General features: G+C 44.8%; 1 protein-coding gene across 1 annotated transcript in view; it reads right to left on the bottom strand.

The window, feature by feature from the left end:
* Positions 1-21932, bottom strand: part of LOC140186239 (dynamin-1) — a 229108-nt gene that overhangs the window by 73922 nt on the left and 133254 nt on the right. Inside the window, exons 11-15 of the mRNA XM_072240260.1 lie at positions 19514-19600; positions 18135-18205; positions 15893-15944; positions 13152-13163; positions 10231-10344 (exon numbers count right to left, since the gene is read on the bottom strand). Coding sequence (XP_072096361.1) covers positions 10231-10344; positions 13152-13163; positions 15893-15944; positions 18135-18205; positions 19514-19600 — 336 coding nt within the window. The remainder of the gene's footprint in view (positions 1-10230; positions 10345-13151; positions 13164-15892; positions 15945-18134; positions 18206-19513; positions 19601-21932) is intronic.

Here is a 21932-nt window from a genome sequence, read left to right as displayed (position 1 = left end):
CGATCAATGCCTCTCATTATCTTGTACACCTCTATCAGGTCACCTCTCATCCTCTATCGCTCCAAGGAAAAAAGGCTGAATTCACTCAACCTTTTGGAGGTGTAGCTGTTCCTAAGATGTTAAGTGTATGTCTTCAGCTTCTGTACCTCCTCTCTGTTGGTAGTAATAGGAAGAGAGCATGTCCTGGGCCTACTGTATATTTCCAATAAACACACAAACTTTTACATGCCAACACCTGCATGCGCAAATGCCAACACACTTACTCATTACCCACAGATGCACACTAACTCTCTCATGCCTCCCTACACACACAATCTGCCATACACACGTGCAAGCACACACAAACCTACACACTGTATTGCCATGTACAAAACCACTCAGAAAAAACACACAAACTGCACGCACACACGTACAAAAGCACAGCAGTATTCCATCGCACAACTCACACTGCATTCTTTTCATTAGAAAACAGGTTTCTGTTGGAGAAAACAGATTCTCCAACAGCAAAAGCACCAGATACTAGTTCCAGGTGGAAACGCGCTTTGCACAATCTGGTGGATTTTATTTCTTGGCCCTGACGCTGTGCTGCAGTGTTGCGGCAGCCAACTGCCAGTGCTTCAGATTTTCGGCTTTGTTTTTACCATACCTGGAGGTCCTACCAAGATGCTGTGTAACGCACTCCCTCCACCCACCTATCATCCCTCCCAACCCATCCCCACACAATCTAACTACAGCAATGCTGGAAAACACAATTGCACATTGGGGTGGTTTTTGTGTTAGTAGGCAATCTCAAATGAATCTATATTTCACACTCAGTGAAATACAGGTGCTGAGGCCCTTTGGTACTGCCTACTAAAGCAAATATCAGAGGAAGAATCACCAATTAATATCCTTTATTGAAGGCAGGCAACTTCGTAGATATATACAGCACAGTCCATCACAGGAAAAGCCCTCCCCACCATTGAGCACTTTCATAAACACAAAATACTCTGCAGATGCTGGGGTCAAAGCAACACTCACAACACACTGGAGGAACTCAGCAGGTCGGGCAGTGAAGCACCTTCAATTACTCCAAAAGACTGAGGTTTGGTAAAATACTGAAAGGCTTTTATTCGCTGTACAATACGACCTCCACAGTGAGTGTCTGCCCCCGGACTGAGGGGGAGGGGCAAGGCGAACACCTTTATACAGGACTCTGTGGGAGGAGCCACAGGGGCAGTCAGCAGAGGGGTGTGTCCAGACAGGTAACCGAGTTACAACATATATACATGGTTTACCACAGGCAGCATCTGTGGAAACGATGAGTTGACGTTTTGGGCCGGAACCCTTCGTCAGGACTGTAGGGGGAAGGGGCAGAGGCCCTATAAAGAAGGTGGGGGGAGGGTGGGAAGGAGAAGGTTGGTAGGTTCCAGGTGAAAAACCAGTGAGGGGAAAGACAAAGGGGTGGGGGAGGGGAAGCAGGGAGGGGATAGGCAGGAAAGGTGAAGAAAGAATAGGGGAAAACACAATGGGTAGTAGAAGGAGGCGGAACCATAAGGGAGGTGATAGGCAGCTGGGGGAGGGGGCAGAGTGAAATAGGGATAGAGGAAGGGAGGGGGAGGGAATTACTGGAAGTTGTGTTTTCCCCTATTCCTTCTTCACCTTTCCTGCCTATCACCTCCCTGCTTCTCTTCCCCCACCCCTTTATCTTTCCCCTCACTGGTTTTTCACCTGGAACCTACCAGCCTTCTCCTTCCCACCCTCCCCCCACCTTCTTTATAGGGCCTCTGCCCCTTCCCTCTTCAGTCCGGACGAAGGGTTCCAGCCCGAAACATCGACTCATCGTTTCCATGGATGCTGCCCGACCTGCTGAGTTCCTCCAGCGTGTTGTGAGCACTTTCACAAGGAGCACTGCTGCAAGAAAGAAAACCATCATCAAGGATCCCCACCACCCAGGCCATGTTATCTTCTCCCTTCTGCCATCAAGAAGGTACAGGAGCCTGACGTCCCACACTAATGGGCTCAGGGACAGCTCTTACCCTTCACCCATCGAGCTCCTGAAGCAGCGTGGATAACTTCACTCTCCTCACAACTGAACTCATGGTTAAAACTATGGATACTGTCATGATTTTGGCCTTCAGCCTATGCACAGAATACAGAACTTTATTAAACCCTGTTCAGACTTTGGCTGGAGTACCAAGTGCAGTTCTGGCCACCACAGTAGATGCAACGATGCTGTGCCCCAAACAGAAAAGCCCAAACTCCCTCAACCTATCAAGAGACATGCTCCAATCCAGAGCTCATGTAAGCTATGAGCATCCCAAAAGATTTTATAGCCAATTACAAAATTCAGACATCGACCTGATTGACACAACTGACATTCACGCCACTAAAATTTCAGGATGTTAGTTTGGATGAAGTGTTTCAGTTATGAGGAGGGAGTGGATAGGCTAGGTCAGTTCTCCTTGGAGGCAAAGAGATAATGAAGGGATATAATCAAGGTAATACTTACAAAGGAGGTAGACTACAGGAAGCCTTTCCTATAGATGAGGTAGATAAAACTAGAGGACATGTGTTTAGGATAAGATGAGGCAAACTGGAGGACATGTAAAGGGACTTTCACCCAAAGAGTGATAAATACCTGGTACACACTACCTCAGAGGGGTTGAAGCTAGCTTGTGAACAGTATTTAAGCGCCCAAATGAGCTCCTGAATTACTTAGGAAAAGAGGGCTCTGGACCAGGAGCTGGGAGATGGTTTTGGTAGGGACGGATGCCCAACGTTTGGTATGAAAGTTGAGCTGAATGGTCTGTTTCTGCACTGCAGGAGCCAATGATTGCATCAAATCAGGGCTGGGGCTGCTGTTTCCTTTGCTGTCAGTAAAATCTTCATGACTGACTTCACATGATCTGACTAAGTGGGGCAACAATGAAGGAGGACATCATGGATGCTCTATTGAGACATTAGGAGTTTCACCCAGAAACTGGAGGAGGAATTCCAAAAATCATAGATATATTCGGGGGGACCTTTCTTTCTATCAGGACATGGCATGGGGTAGGCTACTGCCCTACCCCCTTGTATTAGTAATTTCCATACTGGGGCAAAAAAAGTCTCTGACTGTCCAGTTGCTCTATGCCAATTATCACCTTGTGCAGCTCTGTCATCCTCCTTCTCCCCAAACAGAAAAGCCCTAACTCCCTCAACCTATCCTCAAGAGACATGCTCTAATCCAGAGTTTATGTAAGCTATGAGCATCCCAATATATTTTATAGCCAATCAGAAAATTCAGACATTGACCTAATAGACACAAATGACATTCACGCCACTGAAGTTTCAGGTAATGACCATATCTAACAACAGTGTAACCATTCACCTTTAAAATTCAATGGTTTACCACTGCCAAACAGAGCAACACTAACACCCTGGGGCCACCAGTGACCAGAAACATGAGTGGACCAGCCACATTATGACTATGGCTAAGAGATCAGGTCACAGGCTGTTACTCTGCAGTAGGCGACTCATTTCCAGACACTCCGAAGCCTTTTCACCATCTCCAGGCACAAACCAGGAGTGCAGAGGCTTAACGTCCACTGACCTGGATGTGTGCAGTTCTAGCCTACAGGGAAACATGGAAATGTGGGCAGTCATGGGCTCTGGTAAAGGGAAATCCAGAAATAAGAAAAATTATGGACACTGGCATCTTAGAAGAGATGAAGAATCATTCAGAATGAAGGAAAGAATTGCAGGAAGCAGGGTGGCAGGTAATGTAATCAACGTGCATCTGTGGGAGTCCATGGATTTATGTATTTTCACTATTACCATCAGGCAGGAGGCCTTAGGTCCCCCACCACCAGGCTCAGGAACAAACATCACACTCGTGAACCAGCATAACTTCACTCACCACAACTCTGAACTGTTTCCACAACCTACTGGCTCACTTTCAAGAACTCTTTACAACTCATGTTCTCAGCATTATTTTTTTTTATTTGCTCGACTTGTCTTCTTCTGCACATGGGTTGTTTTGGACAGTCCTTGTTTATGTACAGTCTTTCATAATTCTATTGTATTTCTTTATGTTCCTGTAAACACCTGCAAGAAAATGAATCTCCAGGCAGTATATGATAACATATACATACTTCGATAATAAAATTGACTTTGATTTTGACTTTGAAAAGAGTCATCAATCTTTCTGCGTAATGGAGAGGAAGGTCAAGAGATGGAGTGGAATGCGGAAAAGTGAGATGAAGACCAGGGGTGAAGGAGAGTACGTCCTCGCGAAAGCACGTCAGTTGCCTGGCAATCAGGACTGAACCTCCCAACTAGATGAAACGTGGTATTCTGTCAATGAGATAATTGTTAAAATATGTGCACATAGTTCAACAATGTTACTGGTAACCAGTAGGTGGAGCAAGAGATATCCATAGGCTTCATTTGATATTTCGACTGAGAAATGATGTCTTCTGAAGATAACCTGGGGGCATAAAGGGTGGCTTGCAACCAGAAAGCCATCGAAGGGGTAGTAGCTCACAAACACAAGAAAATCTGCAGATGCTGGAAATTCAAAGCAACGCACACAAAATGCTAGAGGAACTCAGCAGGTCAGGCAGCATCTATGGAAAAGAGTAAATATCCAATGATTCAGCCTGAGACATTTCTTCTGGACTGAGAAGGAAGGGGGGAGATGCCTGAATAAAAAAAGTTGGGGGGGGGTAGGGGAAAGAGGCTGGCTGGAAAATGATATGTGAAGCCAGGTGAGTGGGGAAAGGTCAAGGGCTGAGGCAGAAAGAATCTGACAGGAGAGGAGAGCACACGATAGGAGAAAGGGAAGGAGGAGAGGACCCGGGAGTAGTAATTGACAGGTGAGAAGAGGTGAAAGGTCAGAGTGGGGAATAGAGGAAGGGCGAGGGAAATCTGTTCACCGTAAGGAGAAATCAATAGTTATACCATCAGGTTGGGGGGTAGACCCAGCAGATTATATTTTAATCTATGTCCTTTTCATCGCTGTTGATGTGGTGAAGCAGACACACACACACACACACACACACACACACAGTCACAGTTTGTGAATGCTACAGGAACATCATTCGGATGTATTGTTTTCACAGTGCACGGACTCCGAACAGATGAGAGGATTGGGGTGCATTTGGCTCTCGGCTGGTGGCTGCACTATCCGGCAACCCTGGCTGGATGTGCTGGTTTTGCAGTACTGCCCTGATTCCCACCATTGTCCTTCCTTCTAATCTCTGCCTCACTGCCTGGGCTTTTCTGGGAGCTTAAAGCTATTCAGTAAGGAAGAGGCAAGTTCACTGCAGGATATAATACCAAAACATCTGCTGCACTAACTTTGCAAATTCAATACTAACCTTCATTACGTGGCCAATTTATTATGTACTTCCTGGGTCTTACAAAGTGGCGACTGAGTATATGTTCATGGTCTTCTGCGGCTGTAGCCCGTCCACTTCAAGGCCCAACTTGTTGAGTGTTCAGAGGTGCGTTTCTGAACACCACTGGTGTAACGTATGGTTATTTGACTTACTGTCAACTTCCTGTCAGCTTTAATCAGTCTGGCCATTCTCCCCAGACCTGCTGCTCACTGGATGTTTTTCATACCATTCTCTATAAACTCTAGAGATTGTTTTCCATGAAAATCCTTGGAGGTCAGCAGTTTCCAAGATACTCAAACCACCCTGTCTGGCACCAACAATCATTCCACCATCAAAATCACTTAGATCACATTTCATCCCCATTCTGATTTTGGTTCTAAACAACAAATGAACCTCTTGACCATGTCTGCATGCCTTAATGCATTGAGTTGCTGCGACATGATTGGCTGACTAGATATTTGCATTAATGAGAGGGTGTATCTGATAAAGTGGTCACAGAGTGTTCGTACGTTTGTACTTGTACCCACCTTCGGTAACTGCCCAAGGCCTGACGCTCACTGGCCTGGTATAACTGCACTTTTTCTGAATTTGTCTGTTAACTGAAGAACTTTGAGGAAATGAAATCCAACCTGAAACAAACTTCATTTCCAGCAAACGTTCTGAAAGATTTATCTGCGTTAAGTCTCGGCCAAGATCCCAGTGACCAAACAATGTTTTAGTCATGGGGCCAGCAATCCAGGACATTGTTTGCCCAGACGGACAGTGGCCACTGCCCCTGGAAAACAAGAATGGCTAGCCAAAGTCAGATAATCAGAACCTGAATACTTCAGCTGGCGCACAAGCCAAACTGGATGCTAAGGGAAAGTTGCTGGCCGAGCTCAACTCAAGTCACACCTTTCATAAAGGATTAAACCATTCCCCAGTTCCAAATGTCTGACTCAAAATTTAGCCTTCATTTTCAGTTGGTTTCTTGCCAGTATATTCTGTCTTCCTCCTAGTTTACATTTTCCCTCAAGTATCTGCAGCTGTAATCTCAAAGAAACTCTGTAATTATGGGGCTTGGGTGGAAAAGTGGATTTGGGGCTCGTGAGTAGTCATGATTTTATGAAACGGCCAAGAAGGCTGAAGGTGTTGCATGATATATTCCAGGGCCAATTTCTTATTCTCTTATGTTCAAAGTGGATTTTAACTGCTGTCCTCATTTCCACTGTAATATGTCATATGTAGTAACGGCGGGGAACATTCTGAGCTGTTTTAAGACTATTCTGTTTCCTGAAGTTTATTGTGTGACCAGATGCTCTCTCTGTTGTTGCTGCAATGTTTACTCTGGAAAGTTTCAGTGTTCTGGCCTTGTGGAGGAAATCGCAGTAAGAAATACTATCTTGACACCCTAAGCTTGGAGTTGGTCTGAATTACTGGCTATTTTCCTGAAATTTAATAAGAGCTTTTCGCTGATGAAGCACTGAAACTTAGGTGGCGTGGCTGAATCTGAATAATGTACGTGAGGTGAAATCCCTCCTAGCTTGAGTTAGTATATATTGAGACATATTGGGTTGTGTCATACAGCAGGAGGTGGTGCTTGAGGGAGCAAATAAAGACACCAATCCTACTGGAGTTCCAGTCAAGCACACAGTCTAAAGAATAGAGGGAAGAGTTCACACTACATATCAAGCTGACTGTGTCAGAAAAAGAAGAAAGAAAAGGTGCTATTGTACGAACTGGTCTTAAGAGCGAATTGCACCTTGGCATAAAGCCAACCAATCTGACTCTGGGGAATGCAACGTATTCATTATAAGTATACCACACCCTGCCTAGAAATGAACAGTTGCCTGTCACCAGAGCTGCAGAAGTCTTCCGTAATGGTACTAGAATGATTAGTGGATAACCACAGTTTCTTCAAGTTAATGAAATTGACCATCAGAGATGGGATTATTTAAGGTATGCGGGAAAGAGACAGAACTAGTTCAGTTCTGTAGAGCTTTCCAAAACCAATCTGAAAATGTTGGATGGCCAAACATAAGGAGGAACATACAATGGCATGAGAGGTAGAAAGAACAGAAAAGTAGAGCCAATGGTGTTACATTGAAGGTGACTACATGGTGCATGGGAAACACCCTTATTGTCGGCTTGAACTTCTGGTGATTTCCTAGTGACCTGGACATACTGAGATGCCAACAAGTCCTGTCCTCTGCGTCTGCAACAGTTCTTGCTGCTTTTGTTCTGCTGTGCTTTATAACACTGACTAATCAGAGGAGCTGGTCTTCAGATTTGTAGACATCCAGCCCAGAGAAAAGCTTGCTCACACTGGGCAGCAAACCCATTTTCCCACAGCAGCACAACAACATCCGTGGATTCCTGGCAGGATGCTAGCAGCATTCCATAAGACGATAAGATATAGGAGCAGAATTAGACTAAAACAACTGCACTGCTCCAAAGAGTGCTATATGAGGTCATTCTTACCCTTGGCCATTAGGCCCTATAATAAGTCAACCTATTGCCAAGGAAGTGATGACCTCTCCTGTTATACTGTTTGAGGTAACTTATTTTTTATTCTTACCTCTCTTCTAATATTTGTATATCTGTGCACTTGTGACACTGTAATTTCCTTCGGGATCTAGTATCTATCTAAACCTAGCTTAATCATGGGACAATTTACAATGACCAATTAACCTACGAACCGGTATGCTTTTGGACTGTGGGAGGAAACGGGAGCACCCGGAGGAAACCCACGCAATCACGGGGAGAACGAGAAAACTCACTATAGATAGCTATGGGAAATTAACCCGGGGGCAAGTTTACACAGGTAGACTCCATTCCAAATACGACACAGGGATTTATAATAGAGAAAAGCTGAGTCAGCATTGTCTCCAAAACATGATCACAGGAAATAAGACTTAGCAGACAAGCAGTGAACTCTGGAATGATTGTTATTGTTAGACAGTGCCCTTATTAATAATGTAAGATTCCACAACTATAGACAGCAGGACAAAAGGGTATTTATTAATAGCAGGATGGTAAAGGATAGAGAGGATTGCTTATCATATTTCTTTTCCCAGCGTACAGCGGATTGCCCTCTGACCTTTCCTCCCTGGTGGAGATTTCAGCAAAGCCTCCCGATCACCTCACCATAGAGGTAAAATAAGTGAGGTCTGAACAAGTGCCTATATTTACTCTGCCCTTCTAGTTACTTCCACACACTTGCCCCATTACCTGTATAAAAGTAGATGTACAATGCCAGCCAATTACACTGGAATGCCTTTGATTGGTCTCTTGCCTCAGTCAAAGGTTATCCTGGTTTGGATAATCTACTCAACTACAAATTGGTGGGGGATGCTAAATTCTAAATTCTCTGGAGCAGAGTCATTTGAAGATTTCTCTCCAGAATAAAATTTGTGTCCCTGCTCTTGTAATCCCTTTCATTAGGAACTTTCTCCTACAGTATGTTCCTCCCCGACGTGAATGGGGGAATGTTGGACCCACCCATCTCTTACAATAAACCACTGTTAACAACTCCTCATCTCCGCGTATGAAGTTCCAGATAATCTCTGAGTTGTCACAGAAGGCAACTGTGACCCTTGAGAGTTTTCTAGGTTGCCCTGTCGGGTGTGAGTGTAGGCAGGAGAACAATGGGCTAGACATAAGCCTCTATAAAATAGTGCGTCATATGTCAGTAACAATTGTGAAGCAGGTGCCAGCAAATCAGCTAAAAGAAACTGGCTTTCATTTATACCTCAATTATTTTTTCCTCTTAATACTCCATAAAAGCATAAATCCTTACAATCACTCTTCCTCTAGTCCCCACGCTGACCTTTTACCTCTTCTCACCTGACTATTACTTCCCTTTGGATACTCTCCTCTTTCCCTTTCTCCAATGGTCCACTCTCCTCTCCTCTCAGATTCCTTCCTCTCCAGCCCTTGACTTTTGCCACCCACCAAGCTTCACCTTTCGCCTATCTCCTTCCGTTCCCCCCACCTTTTTATTCTGGCGTCTTCCCCTTTCCTTCTCAGTCCTGAAGAAGGGCCTCGGCGCAAAACGTCAACAATCTATTCATTTCCAAAGATGCTGCTTAACCTGCTGAGTTCCATCAGCATTTTGTGTGTGTGCTTTGGATTTCCAGCATCCGTAGACTTTCGTATGTTTATGAATCCCTACAACTGCTTGACATCCTGCACTGAGTTCTCAATTCTAGAAAAAGTCTAAGAGAAATGCTACCGGCTGATCTGCATTCCATTCTGAGTTTCAGTTCTTCACAGTTACTGCCTACATTGACTGCGGTGCCTCTGAAATTCCTCTCCTTATCTTTCCAACTTTCAACCGGACTATTGGCAGCTAGACTTGCTATATCGCATATCACTTTTTACCCACTGATTTCAAAGCCCTAACCTAACACTTACTTCAGTCCTTCCCACCACCTTTTAAAGTGGCATCAGTATTTTTTCCAACCTATATAACCATATAACCATATAACAATTACAGCATGGAAACAGGCCATCTTGGCCCTTCTAGTCCGTGGCGAATGCTTACTCTCACCTCATCCCACCGACCTGTACTCAGCCCATAACCCTCCATTCCTTTCCTGTCCATATATCTATCCAATTTGACTTCAAATGACAACATCGAACCTGCCTCAACCACTTCTGCTGGAAGCTCATTCCACACAGCTACCACTCTCTGAGTAAAGAAGTTCCCCCTCATGTTACCCCTAAACTTTTGCCCCCTAACTCTCAACTCATGTCCTCTTGTTTGAATCTCCAGCCTCTCCTACTCATTCCAGCCTTGGTGGGTTCTCCCGCAATGAGCCTTTGCTCGCCACCCAAGGAAAAAGAGCATTTTTGCGTCCCTGGCATCGGTAAACAATGAACTGACCTCATCATCCTTGTACCAGGATAGATTCTCAGCCGTAAGCACGAACCAGTACTCCTTGGATCCTCCTTTCATGATGCCGATATTATTGATGGTCAGCCACCCCTTCCTGATCACCTGAAACAAACACAAGCAAAAATAAATGCACAAGAAACATACTCGGAACTCAGCGCTCACAGTTAACGCACAGCTTGGATTCACGCACGTCTTCTTTTGCAGATCTAAATGTGTTACAGCAAAGTTATATGGAAATTATTACAGTATTTTCTACATGTCAGAAAACAGAGAGATTATTAAGAGGTTAGAATCCATTATTTCGATGCCAAGATCAATCATGAGAGTGGAGCTCCAGCAAAAACCAGCACTTTCAATTGTTCCCAGATTAACGTCTCCCCCTCAAATATACATTGTGTGTCATATTGCAAAGTGGAATATGAGCCCAACAGAGAGGTGGGAGAATTAGAAAGTATCTCCCAGATTCTACATCCCACTTAACTTTCTGTTGTTGGAGGCTGACAAAAATGTACATCGGTATTTTTACTTTTTATGATGGAAATGTACCGATTATCACAGTGCACTTTTCCATCAGGAGGGTACTTTGGCAATGGACCCAAAATAGCAGGGAGGGCAGAGAATGGTTCGCAAAAAAGGAAGAGAAATTGTACTTTATAGGAGCAGTTGTCAAGCTCACATCAATAGGAGATAGAATTCCAAAAATCCATATGGAACACAGCAAAACTGGCCATATGAATTGAATATTGGATCAGAATATGCAACAGAAAAATAGAGGCCTCCTAACCCCCACAATTCCCACCAATCCCACTGCACAAGAGCCCCACTCTCCATTTCACTGCCATTTCCAGTGGGAGTCAAAGAGCCTCATCCGGAAGCCACAGATTATAGTCATTGTCAAGATAATGAACCCATTCCTCCGTTCCTGTCCTTGTTTAAAACTGAATTTTGGCTCAACCTTCAGAAAACAACAAAACCACTCTGCATGGAGACACAAGGCATCAAGGGGGGTCAGATTTGTGAAATACAGAAGCTAAAACAGGAGAAAAACCCAGCGACATGCAACAGAAGGAAGGGGTGAGAGCCAGAGACTAACAGCTCAAGCTACGTAACTAAACACACAGAGTTATGGTCAAGCGGATGTACATCTGGGTTCTGTCAGGGACAGATGCGACAACAGTGCTGGGACACACCAACTCTTCTTTTAAGGTATGAGCAGGGTCAATCAAAAATGGGCTTCTGTGATTTGGTTATTATCTGCTTCAGGTGCTTCTCCCTCACAAGCATCACCAGAGAATAAAACTGATGGGGAAACAGCACTCAATCGTTTGTATTCCCCCCAAACAGCCTGGCAAGATGCAGCAATCAAACTAGCATCACTGTAAGATACAGAGTGGAGTGAAGGAGAAAACCAGTGAGATTACCGCTTAGCTTCACTCAGTGAGATGCATCAGTACTGATAAACCTACTACTAATGGACTGGCCAGTTTAACCTTCCACCATTTCCTAGATTAACTTCCAACCTCAGATTAACACCTTGGAGATTGTAAAAGTGGTGCATGAGTCAGCAAGGGAGAAGGAGGTGGCTGAAGATAGTGTTTTACTCTGGGACTTATTCATCAACATCCGATTGGTCTTCCCACCTCCCGTTTAAGAAATTGTTCGGTATATGTGATGGTACCATCAAGGAATTGATCAAAAACATCTCCATCCAAACATCTTTCAAGCACTTGGGAAGTGATGGAAGCCACTCATCTAGTCCAATCTGTCCAACCATTCAACAGAATGATGATCGATAAATGGAGGGCTATGTGGGAGGGAAGGGTTAAATTGATCTTAAGAGTAGGTTAAAAGGTTGGCATAACATTGTGGGCCAAAAGGTCTTTACTATGCTATAGTGCTCTATGCTGTATGTATATCAGAGCTGGTCAGTGTCTAACCTCCATGCTTGTTCTGTATTACCCTTCCTTAAAAAAACTGAACTTTGAAAACTTCAAAGGATTCCTACGAACCTCAACATTTACTTGAAGAGTATCGATCTGCCGGTCCTTCCCAACTTCAATCCAGAATGGCCCCGCTTCCTCAGAAGAGGGATTAGTTCCTCGTTATTGAGGCCAACATATTCTACCATCACTTCAAACATCATCATTACATCTGCTTCAGCCTTCTAAATCCAAAGCAAAGTTTGCAGGAACTCTTCGCATAACTTAACCCTTGAAAGCCTGATGTATTTAAATAACAGTGAACATGCTATATAAACCATAATTTATTCCTAACATTCCATTTGACTGAAACATCTCTGCCTCATTTTTTCTTCCGAACATGCCAGGAACTTTTGACGACTTTGTACTAACTGCTGGTGATTTGTGCAAATGGGAACTCAAGTCCTTCACCCTCTTCATCTTTCAATTCCAAGATTCACATCTCAGGACCCCAAAGTGCACCATCTGCCACAACCTTGCTCATTTATGGAGTCAGTCTTCCCTTGTTGACTTTTAACTTCAATTTACACAGTGATGTGATCTTGGGAAGTGAAAGGGAGTGAATGGAATTGGGAACACAAGGGAAATTTAGAGTGAATATCTATTCCAAGGAGGCTGAGGAATTGGACGTGAATCTGCTGATACAGCATGTCTGGAAATTTTTCCCATGCATTGATCCTGAGGCTTTGAAGCCCCATGACTGACTGGCACAGACAAAGCTTCCCGACTTAAGACAGACACTCACCAATTGGACCCCCAAGTTTCATGTGACCTGGAGATCTGGTCAATTGCATAAATCCCTGGGAATTCCCGATCAAACCCAAAATGTTCCCATGTATGTCGATGCCTCACTTCTAGTTTGAACAGCCCAACTCACCCAGATGTAGTTCCAACACTTAACCTGCGTTGTCACGGCAACGATATACTCACCATAATTTCATCCTTCATAGAGTAACCATAGCAGATGTAAAGAAGCCAAGCAGAGAAGTGGCAAGGGGAAGAAGGTTCAATAAAGAAAGGAAGAATATAAAATGAGCCTGATTATTACACCAGTAAAATGGATGGCATTTGCTTACAGAACAATCCACTAACAGCAGAAACTACGTATTGGTGGTCTCAACTCATTCAAGCGCACAGCTGTTGTGATTTAAGCCTGCAAAATGGCAGGTATTTAAAACCGGTAGAAATTTGGAAACTTTTGGAAGCTAGGCCGCAAACATAGATTTGTGCCCATTAAAATAAAATGGGTGATCTGAAATTACATTCAAAAATTTTTGAACTTGAAGAAGATGCAGAACTTCAAAAGACTTCACTTGAAATTCTGGTCAAAATTTAACAACATTTCAATCATTTGATATGTTTGCTTTTAATTTGTCAGCTTTTTTGCCCTTGTCTGCATTATTTTTTCTTTAACATGTCTTTCTTGAATGAGCTTCATTATCACAAACGTTACCTGGATGAGGAAAAAAATGAAAATCGCAATAAAAGCAACAAAAGAATTAAAGACCAGCGCAGTTGAACAAAACTCTTAAAGGGGGAGGAAGCTGAAGAAATTGTCCGAGTCTTCATCCAAGATCTGGTGGCTGGAGCAAACTTTGTTCACCCGGTCCTTGGTGAACTTTAGTGAACACGATGTTTGTGATCCAGCAAGTGAAGCAGTTCTGGATGTTCTGCCTGGTGGGCGGTGTTGAGTTTTGTCGATGGACCCTCTCCCAGCTGATCAAATTCACGCTGCAAGAATGGAACTTCCCCTTCACACTGAAGGGCCACTTGCAGCCCGGCCAATGACAGGAGGGCAGTGAGAGCATGTGCGAAAGGCAGGCAGCACTGTAGCAAGCTCAAGCAGCCAATAAGGAGGAATCTGGGTTCACGTGACCTTTGTACTCATTATTGCCTACAAGAAGAAAAATCCAAAGCAAGACCTTGGGATCATTTTGGTCCAGTGTGGAATGGAGCCAGTGTGGACCAGGGCAGACCCAATGTTCAGGTTGAACTTGCAACTAGCTTCAGTACCTTCTCAGCTAGAGAATAGGAAAATCAGCCAGGCTTTCCCTTCCAGTGGGCTTCCAGGGAGGGAGGAAGGGAGAAATATAGAGGAGCGGAGAGACCATGAGAGAAGGAAGAGATGGGAAAGGGGTGAAAGAGTGTGGTAATAAAGACAGAGAGATATTTCATATTTTCTTATAACAGAGAAGGGGGCACTTGGTCCACCAACAACACTAGCTCTCAAAGCAAACCCATTTCATCTCACATGTCCACCAGCTATCCATAGGGTTAGTTTACAATGCCAATTTATCTATCAACCAATACATCTTTGGGATGTGAGAGGGAAACGAGAATATCCGGGGGGGGGGGGGTCACAGGGTCAGGATCTTACCCAGGCCTCTGAAACTTTGAGGCAGCTGTACAAAGTGCACAACAGAGTGCCGTCACTCATGGGGTGTTGGGAGAAAGTGCAAGAGAGGGAGAAAGACAGAGAAACAGCAAAAGAGGGAAATGGGGCAAGAGAGGGGAGTGTGAGAGGGGAAAGGATGAGAGAACAAAGGCTAACTGAGGGTTGAAAGGCAGAAAGGCTAACAGAGAGCAAACGAGAAGGGTAGTTAGAGAGAGGATTTGGGGAACAGAGGGGCAAGGAGGAGCAAAAATTCCACAAACATTTTAAATATCATCACTAAATCTACCTCAACCTTTTAATTCAATGGCAATAGAAACTACTTTAATAATTTAACCCTTACAGGCCTCATGCAGTGGACATCTATGTATGTGGGGGGGGGAGGTGGAGGGTAGGTGGAGGTGGAGGGGGGGGGGAGTGAGAGTGTGAGAGAGGAGGGAGTGAGAGAGAGCAAGAGAGAGAGAGGGGAAGAGAGAAAGTGAGAGAGAAAAGGGGAGAGGGAGAGGGGGAGAGATAGGGAGGGAGAGAAGGGGGAGGGAGAGAGAGGAGGCGAGAGGGGGAGGGGGGAGAGAGGGGGAGGGGAGAGAGGGGGGAGAGAGGGGGAGAGTGGGGGGAGGGAGGGGGTAGGGAGAGAGGGGGAGAAAGGGGGGAGAGAGGGGGAGAAAGGGGGGAGAGGGGGGGAGAGATAGGGGAGAGAGAGGGGGTCTTCATGGGATATGCCCTGCCATCATTCAGTGTTGTTGATTTCAAACACTGAGGGGCTGGGTGCATTATACATGGATGGTTTTATCTCCCTGCCCCACTCTCACCTCCCATTGCCTTTACAATGGGTCCTGGAATAAAAACGGAGGTGTGGGCCGTACTGAAGATTGGGTGCCGGAGTTGGCAGTGTGAGAGTCGGAAAGTTATCCAGGCAGAGACTGTGCAACGTATGGCAGGGTACGCTGCAACAATAAATGGCCAGGACTATCCCTACCGTTATCCCCAGACTACTAAGCCTTGGACTCCTTGTGGCTCCATTCAGCACTGGAGTGAAACAATTCCTCTTTTTAACAACGTGTTCAAACCTACGTTATGTTATGGCCTACACACGAACTCCTTGACCTGCCCCACTTCAGGCCCCCAGTAATGGCTGGGAGATAGCGGCAGTCCTTTGGGGGCACGCTTGCACTCGGGATTCAACCCGTGCCACTCAAAGGCTGCGCTTCAGCCTCCAAGCATACCGAGCAGCCCAATGACACCCGCATTCATCAGTTGCTCCCAGTTAGCCTGTGGATACCTGATTGCCTGCAGCCTTCTTCTTGCTCAGCTGACAGCTCCTTGGCTGTGCACTGTGAATGAGATTGAAAACATCTTCAGCACAAGAACCTACGGCAGTGAATAATTTCTCACAAAAAGAATAAATGACAGAGAATTCTCCGAATATTCATGTGACCTGCTTAGTTTTGCAAGGGTCACCCCTCAAATGAGTGGCTACCTTTAAATACAGCTGACTGATTGCATGCAAACAATTCCTCCACTCCACTAGGGGAGCTGTTTATAGTGCAAGGCCACCTCTGTAAATGGCCACCCCTCAGTTCAGTCTGTGCATGTGGGTTATCTGCTTTATCTGGGGGTTACCTGCAACCTCTTCACCCATGAGGAGCACCATTTTTCTGTCTGACTTTGTCCCAATCTAAACATCACAAGCACGGGAGTGTCAACCAATAGGATGGTGATGTGGCAGGGCAAACAATTCAACAAGTAGTCTATTGCGAAGCAAACAATTTGCTTAGAGGTGCAGTCTATTCAGAGGGGAAAAAAACTTACAGCAGTTGCTAAGTAATTTATCAGGAAAAATGCATGGGGGGGAGAATCGTTATATTTATATGACGTGCATAAAATCAAACTCAGTTACTGACAGGAATGTGTTCATAAGGCTGGATTAACCAGGAGAATTACCCGATCAAACCTGGCAGCAGCACTGTAGCACATGCAGCCTCCAGCTTTTGACACATACATTCACAACTGCACAGGATATCTTACTCATAAACACACCCTTACAAACACAAACATTTTCATAGACACACACACACACACACAAATACACAACTGCACAGGATATCTTCTCATAAACACACCCATACAAAAATACACACTCTCACACATACCCACACATGTACGCTCTCATTGGCATACACACACACACACACACACACACACACACACACACACATAAATACACAACTGCACAGGATATCTTACTCATAAACACACCCTTACAAGCACAGACACTTTCACAGACACACTACATACATACACAACTGCATAGGATATCTTACTCATAAACACACCCTTACAAACATCACACATCAAGACTCGGCCTGAAACGTCGACTGCACCTCTTCCTACAGATGCTGCTTGGCCTGCTGTGTTCACCAGCAACTTTGATGTGTGTTGCTTGAATTTCCAGCATCTGCAGAATTCCTGTTGTTTGCCCTTACAAACATAGACACTTTCATAGACACACACACACACACACACACACACACACACACACACATACACACACACACAACTGCACAGGATATCTTACTCATAAACACACCCTTACAAACATAGACACTTTCACAGACACACACACACACACACACACACACACACACACACATACACGCACACTGACATACATGCATTCAGATGTGTTTGTAAGCACACATGCACCTGAAAAGTTGCATACACATAACTGGAGTTAAATTCAGCAGCTGAAACTGCATTTTAAATAGTGCCCACACACAGAAGAAGGCGTCACAAACTGCGGGTGGTATTGAATACAGTGATGCTCAGGACATTTAACTACCAGTTGAATTGCCAAGGCAGGGAAAGCAATCGACCTCGTGCTGGAAAACGGGAGTAGTGGATTAGTATAGATGGGTCCGTGATGCTTATTATGGACATGGTGAGCCCAAGGCTCTGTTTCCATGCTATGTAACTCTCTGATTCCATGAGCCCAACAGATATTGCGGATGCCGAAATCTTGAACGACACACAAAGATGTTGAGGGAACTCAGCAGGTCAGGCAGTATCTATGGAGGAGAATAAACAGTTGACATTTCAGGCTGATGGTTCCTGATGCACGCTTGCAGCCCCAAAATGTTGACCGCTTGTTCCCCTCCATAGATGCTGCCTGATTTGTTGGGTTCCTGCAGCCTGATTCCAGGAGTGAGTGAGTGAGTGAGTCTCTCTCTCACACACACACAAACACAATAGAGAGACCAGGTCTGGAAGCAAATTTGCTCCACTACCGCTGAAAGGTCCTGAGGCTTGTGGAAACCCTGCAAGCAGTGATAGAGGAATGGAATCAGTTATGCTGGTCTGGATCAGGGGTGGAAGCAGCCACCCTCTTGAGTCACTTGACCATGACATCACCCTGGGAGACCACATTTCACCCATTAACTCAATAGGGAAGGCTCGGGTGGAACCAGATGGTCAATCACAGTCACCTAATTGGTTGCAGTCTATGCCGCTGACGGGTTACTTACTTGGCAAAGCCAATGAAATCTTCATGGTTTGTGTTCATATAGGACAGCTCAATGTCTATCAGCAGCATGACCTGCAGGACAAGAAGAATAGTTACTGAATAGACTCCCAACGGAAAGGCTACAGAGACATCATGGTGCTGGGGTCAGAGGTCACTGATCAAAGCACATACATCACAAAACCTGTTGCAGGGTGATTTCCCCAGAAACAACTGGACTCCAGCTAGAGCAACACTGCTGAGTCTGACCCCAGATGGGAGATTTTCCATCCCAATCCTGAAAAATATCAACTTGCCCTAAGCTGGGACCAAAGCAACAAGCTGGTCGAATGCAGGGAGTTTTTAGGCCTGGTACAGGGAGCGATTGGGCAGCTATGAGGGTCCAGTCAGTCAGCATTTGCTGCTCTTTTACTGATAATCCAGTTCACAACTCAATTCCACCCTGCTGGAACTTTGAGAAGCCTTCAGACAAACCTTAAGATAGTTGCCAAAAATATCAGAAGGGAGATTAAGGGAACGTATTTTCCAAATGGAAAGTTACTCTGATCTGAAATACGCAGTCTGAAAGGGTGTTGGAAGCGGTTTTAATACAGAATAAGTGAAAGGATAAGATTTAATAACGTTGAGGCTTTATAAGACACTGGTGGAGCCTCACTTGGAGTATTGTGAGAAGTTTTGGGCCCCTTATCTAAGAAAGGATGTGCTGACATTGGAGAGCGTTCAAAGAGGTTCATGAAAATGATTCCAGGACTGAAAGACTTGTCATATGAGGAGTATTTGATGGCTCTGGGCCTGTACTCACTGGAATTCAGAAGAATGAGGGGTGACCGCATTGCAACCTAACAAATGTTAAAAGGCCTTGGTAGAGTAATGTAGAAAGGATGTTTCCTATCGTAGGGGAGTCTAAGACCAGAGGATACAGCCTCAGAATAGATGGGTGTCCTTTTAAAATGGAGATGAGGAAGAATTTTTTTAGCCCCAGAGTGGTGAATCTGTGGAATTCATTGCCACAGGTGGCTGTGGAGACCAAGTCAGAGGTTGATAGATTTTTGATTAGTCAGAGCATGGAGGGATGTGGGGAGATGGCAGGGAAATGGATCAAACATAATAAAATGGCAGAGCAGACTCGATGGGCCAAATGGCCTAATTCCGTTCCTATATCTTATGGCCTTATGGTACTTGGAAAGCAAACGTTTGAAGGCCTGTGAGGAAAGAACAAGGACATAGGACTATTTGACGACCCTTTCAGAGGGTCCAGCGTAGACACAATTGGCTGTCACCTCGTACAGTGTTGAATTGTTTTTTAATCTAATCATCCATCTTACTTAATACAAGACACAGCAAAGTAAGGAGAACAGACCGTGGCTATTCCGGAGTCCATACCTGCTCTTTTGTCCTGCCTTCCCGGTCTCGGATGTGAGTGGTCACGATCCGGTCCATTTCTTCCCGCAAGTGTGGATACTGGCCCAGCTGTAACAAGGAACCGAGTGGACAGGTGGAAAACGGCTCAGAGTTTTTCCCCACCCCGCTAACACACAACATCTAAAAGAGCACATTGCAGTACATTACTGTGAGAAGCCAGCAAGTGCCCTTAGTCAGGTCGGATTCAGCCAAGACTCCACTGACAGCATCAGACATGTTTTGGGCTTGCAGGAGGACAGAGACAGCCAATTCATACTTCATGCAAGAACTGAATTTGTGCTGCTTGGAGAATGGATAAAACTACAGTGTTTGTTGTGTTAGGGTTTCAGTCAACCAGGAAAAGTTTGGAGCTCAGTGAATCAACAAACATAAACTTTATTAATCGTCCCTCTTATCAACCTTAATCCTCTGCAATGCAAGAAGTGGCTGCAGGAGGGCATTTCCTAACCCAGGAAGGTGGGGGTACAGAGTGGGGAGGGTTGCGTGATGAAGTACTTGAGATGGTGGGACAAGAGTCAACGTCACTGGGTCAAGGACATCATTAAGCTCCATTCTTTAAGTGACGATGCACAGTGGGATGGGTCCTTTCCCTCCTCGTCCTCTACAGCCATTTTTCCAGCAGCCAACGCCCATGACGCTGGGGGACGAGGTGAGGTGAGGGCATTGTATAGGCAGCTTGCACAGGACCTTAGCTGGAGAATGGGCAAGAGGGTTAGCAGCACTGTGGGCTGAAGGGCCTGTTCCTGTGCTGGACTGTTTTTTGTTTTAACACGGCTGGGTAATTGAAGCAGTAAAGAGAAAGTAGAACTATTTACATTTTGTTTTTTTTTGAAGAGGTTCACATTCTTTGGCCAGGCTGAGAAGGCAGCAGCCCGGAAGGTCAAACAAACCTCATTTACTTTGCTTTTATCAACCCTATCTGGGGATTAATTTGCCTGCACCAATACAGTATTGTACAGCAATATGCACTCTCAGGATTCTCTGTGCGTTATTTCTCCAATACAAACATACACACACACACATACACACACGCACACACACTCACACACATTGTATCAGCATGCAAGCAGGCAGCCATGCAAGCTCCAGAGAAGAACGTGGAGCGGGAATAAACAGGAGAGGAACAGGTTAGTACACAGGGTGGAAGAATAACAGCACATAGATCTTAACAAAGGCAATGTTGGCCTCAGATGAGATTTTAGTTTGGTCCTAACTCCATAAACAGAGTCTGTTTTCATGCCTGCCTCGCCATTTGGAACTCAATGAGATTAATGAGGCTACAGAATGAAAGAGTTCCCTTCCTTTGCATTCGGGGGATGAGGGGTGGGCAGGTAGCAGCAAAGCTGGGCTCCTCTACACTGCCCCAAGCTGATCACCGCTGCATTTCTCAGCATACCCGTCAGGTCGCTTACTAGATGCCAATTGGACTGGCGTTGCTCACACCCATCCCCAAACTGTTTATGTAGTTCCAAAAACAGATAAAAAAGGGTAGCCAGAAGGCGTGCACATATGCACAGCACACAAACACACTCTCAAAAACGCACACATGTATATTCATTCATGCTCTCATTCTCTCTCTCTCTCTCTCTCTCTGTCTCTCTCTCTCTCTCTCTCTCTCTCTCCTGTCCAAAATGCTAAGCCTGTTCAGCTCTCTTGTCCATGCACTGGAATCTGTTCTGACCTCTTACCATGGACTTTCAGAGTGGACACAATCCAGAAAGATCTCAGGTTGAGACCTTCTGCTAGGAGAGACATTCTCCATAATGGGCTTCATTCTGCTCAAGTGAGGAAGAAGATTATTTCCTCTTCTACTGGGCAAGATTCCAAATGAAATATAACTATCTTTTTTTCCCACTTCTACAAATGTATAGTCTAAAATTAGTAACACTGAACAGTGTTAATACCTTGAGATTAATACTTGGAGGTTAAACACCAACTTTTAGTGAAACAACTGTATAAATGATGGATTACTGCAGAACACAATCTCAAAAATTAATCAAGGACAAACACTTTCATTTGGCTACCCTTTGCTGGCACTTAAATAGAGCAATTAGAATAGTTAAAACAAAGAAATTGCCATCTTACCAAAGTAACTTTGTCAGGTTACAGTTTACCAGCTGTCCAGTGAAAATTATTTTCTGCCCTTCTGTCATTAAATTAAGGCTGCATTAATACAGTGGATTTCACTTGATTCGTTAATCGGGGTAGCTATTTAGTTGGGACAACCCTTAATGAACAAAACTTATTTGAGAGAAAGCTGGGAGTCTCTTCATTTATTTTGGGACATTATGCCTTTTATTTGAGACAGGAGACTGTTGCCAATCTGTTACTAAATAGCGTCAGTCCATTAAACACAGGAGCAGAATTAGGCCACTCAGCC

Source organism: Mobula birostris, chromosome 22 (genome assembly GCF_030028105.1).
Source record: "Mobula birostris isolate sMobBir1 chromosome 22, sMobBir1.hap1, whole genome shotgun sequence".
NCBI lineage: Eukaryota > Metazoa > Chordata > Chondrichthyes > Myliobatiformes > Myliobatidae > Mobula > Mobula birostris.
This window is presented reverse-complemented; position numbering and strand designations above follow the sequence as displayed.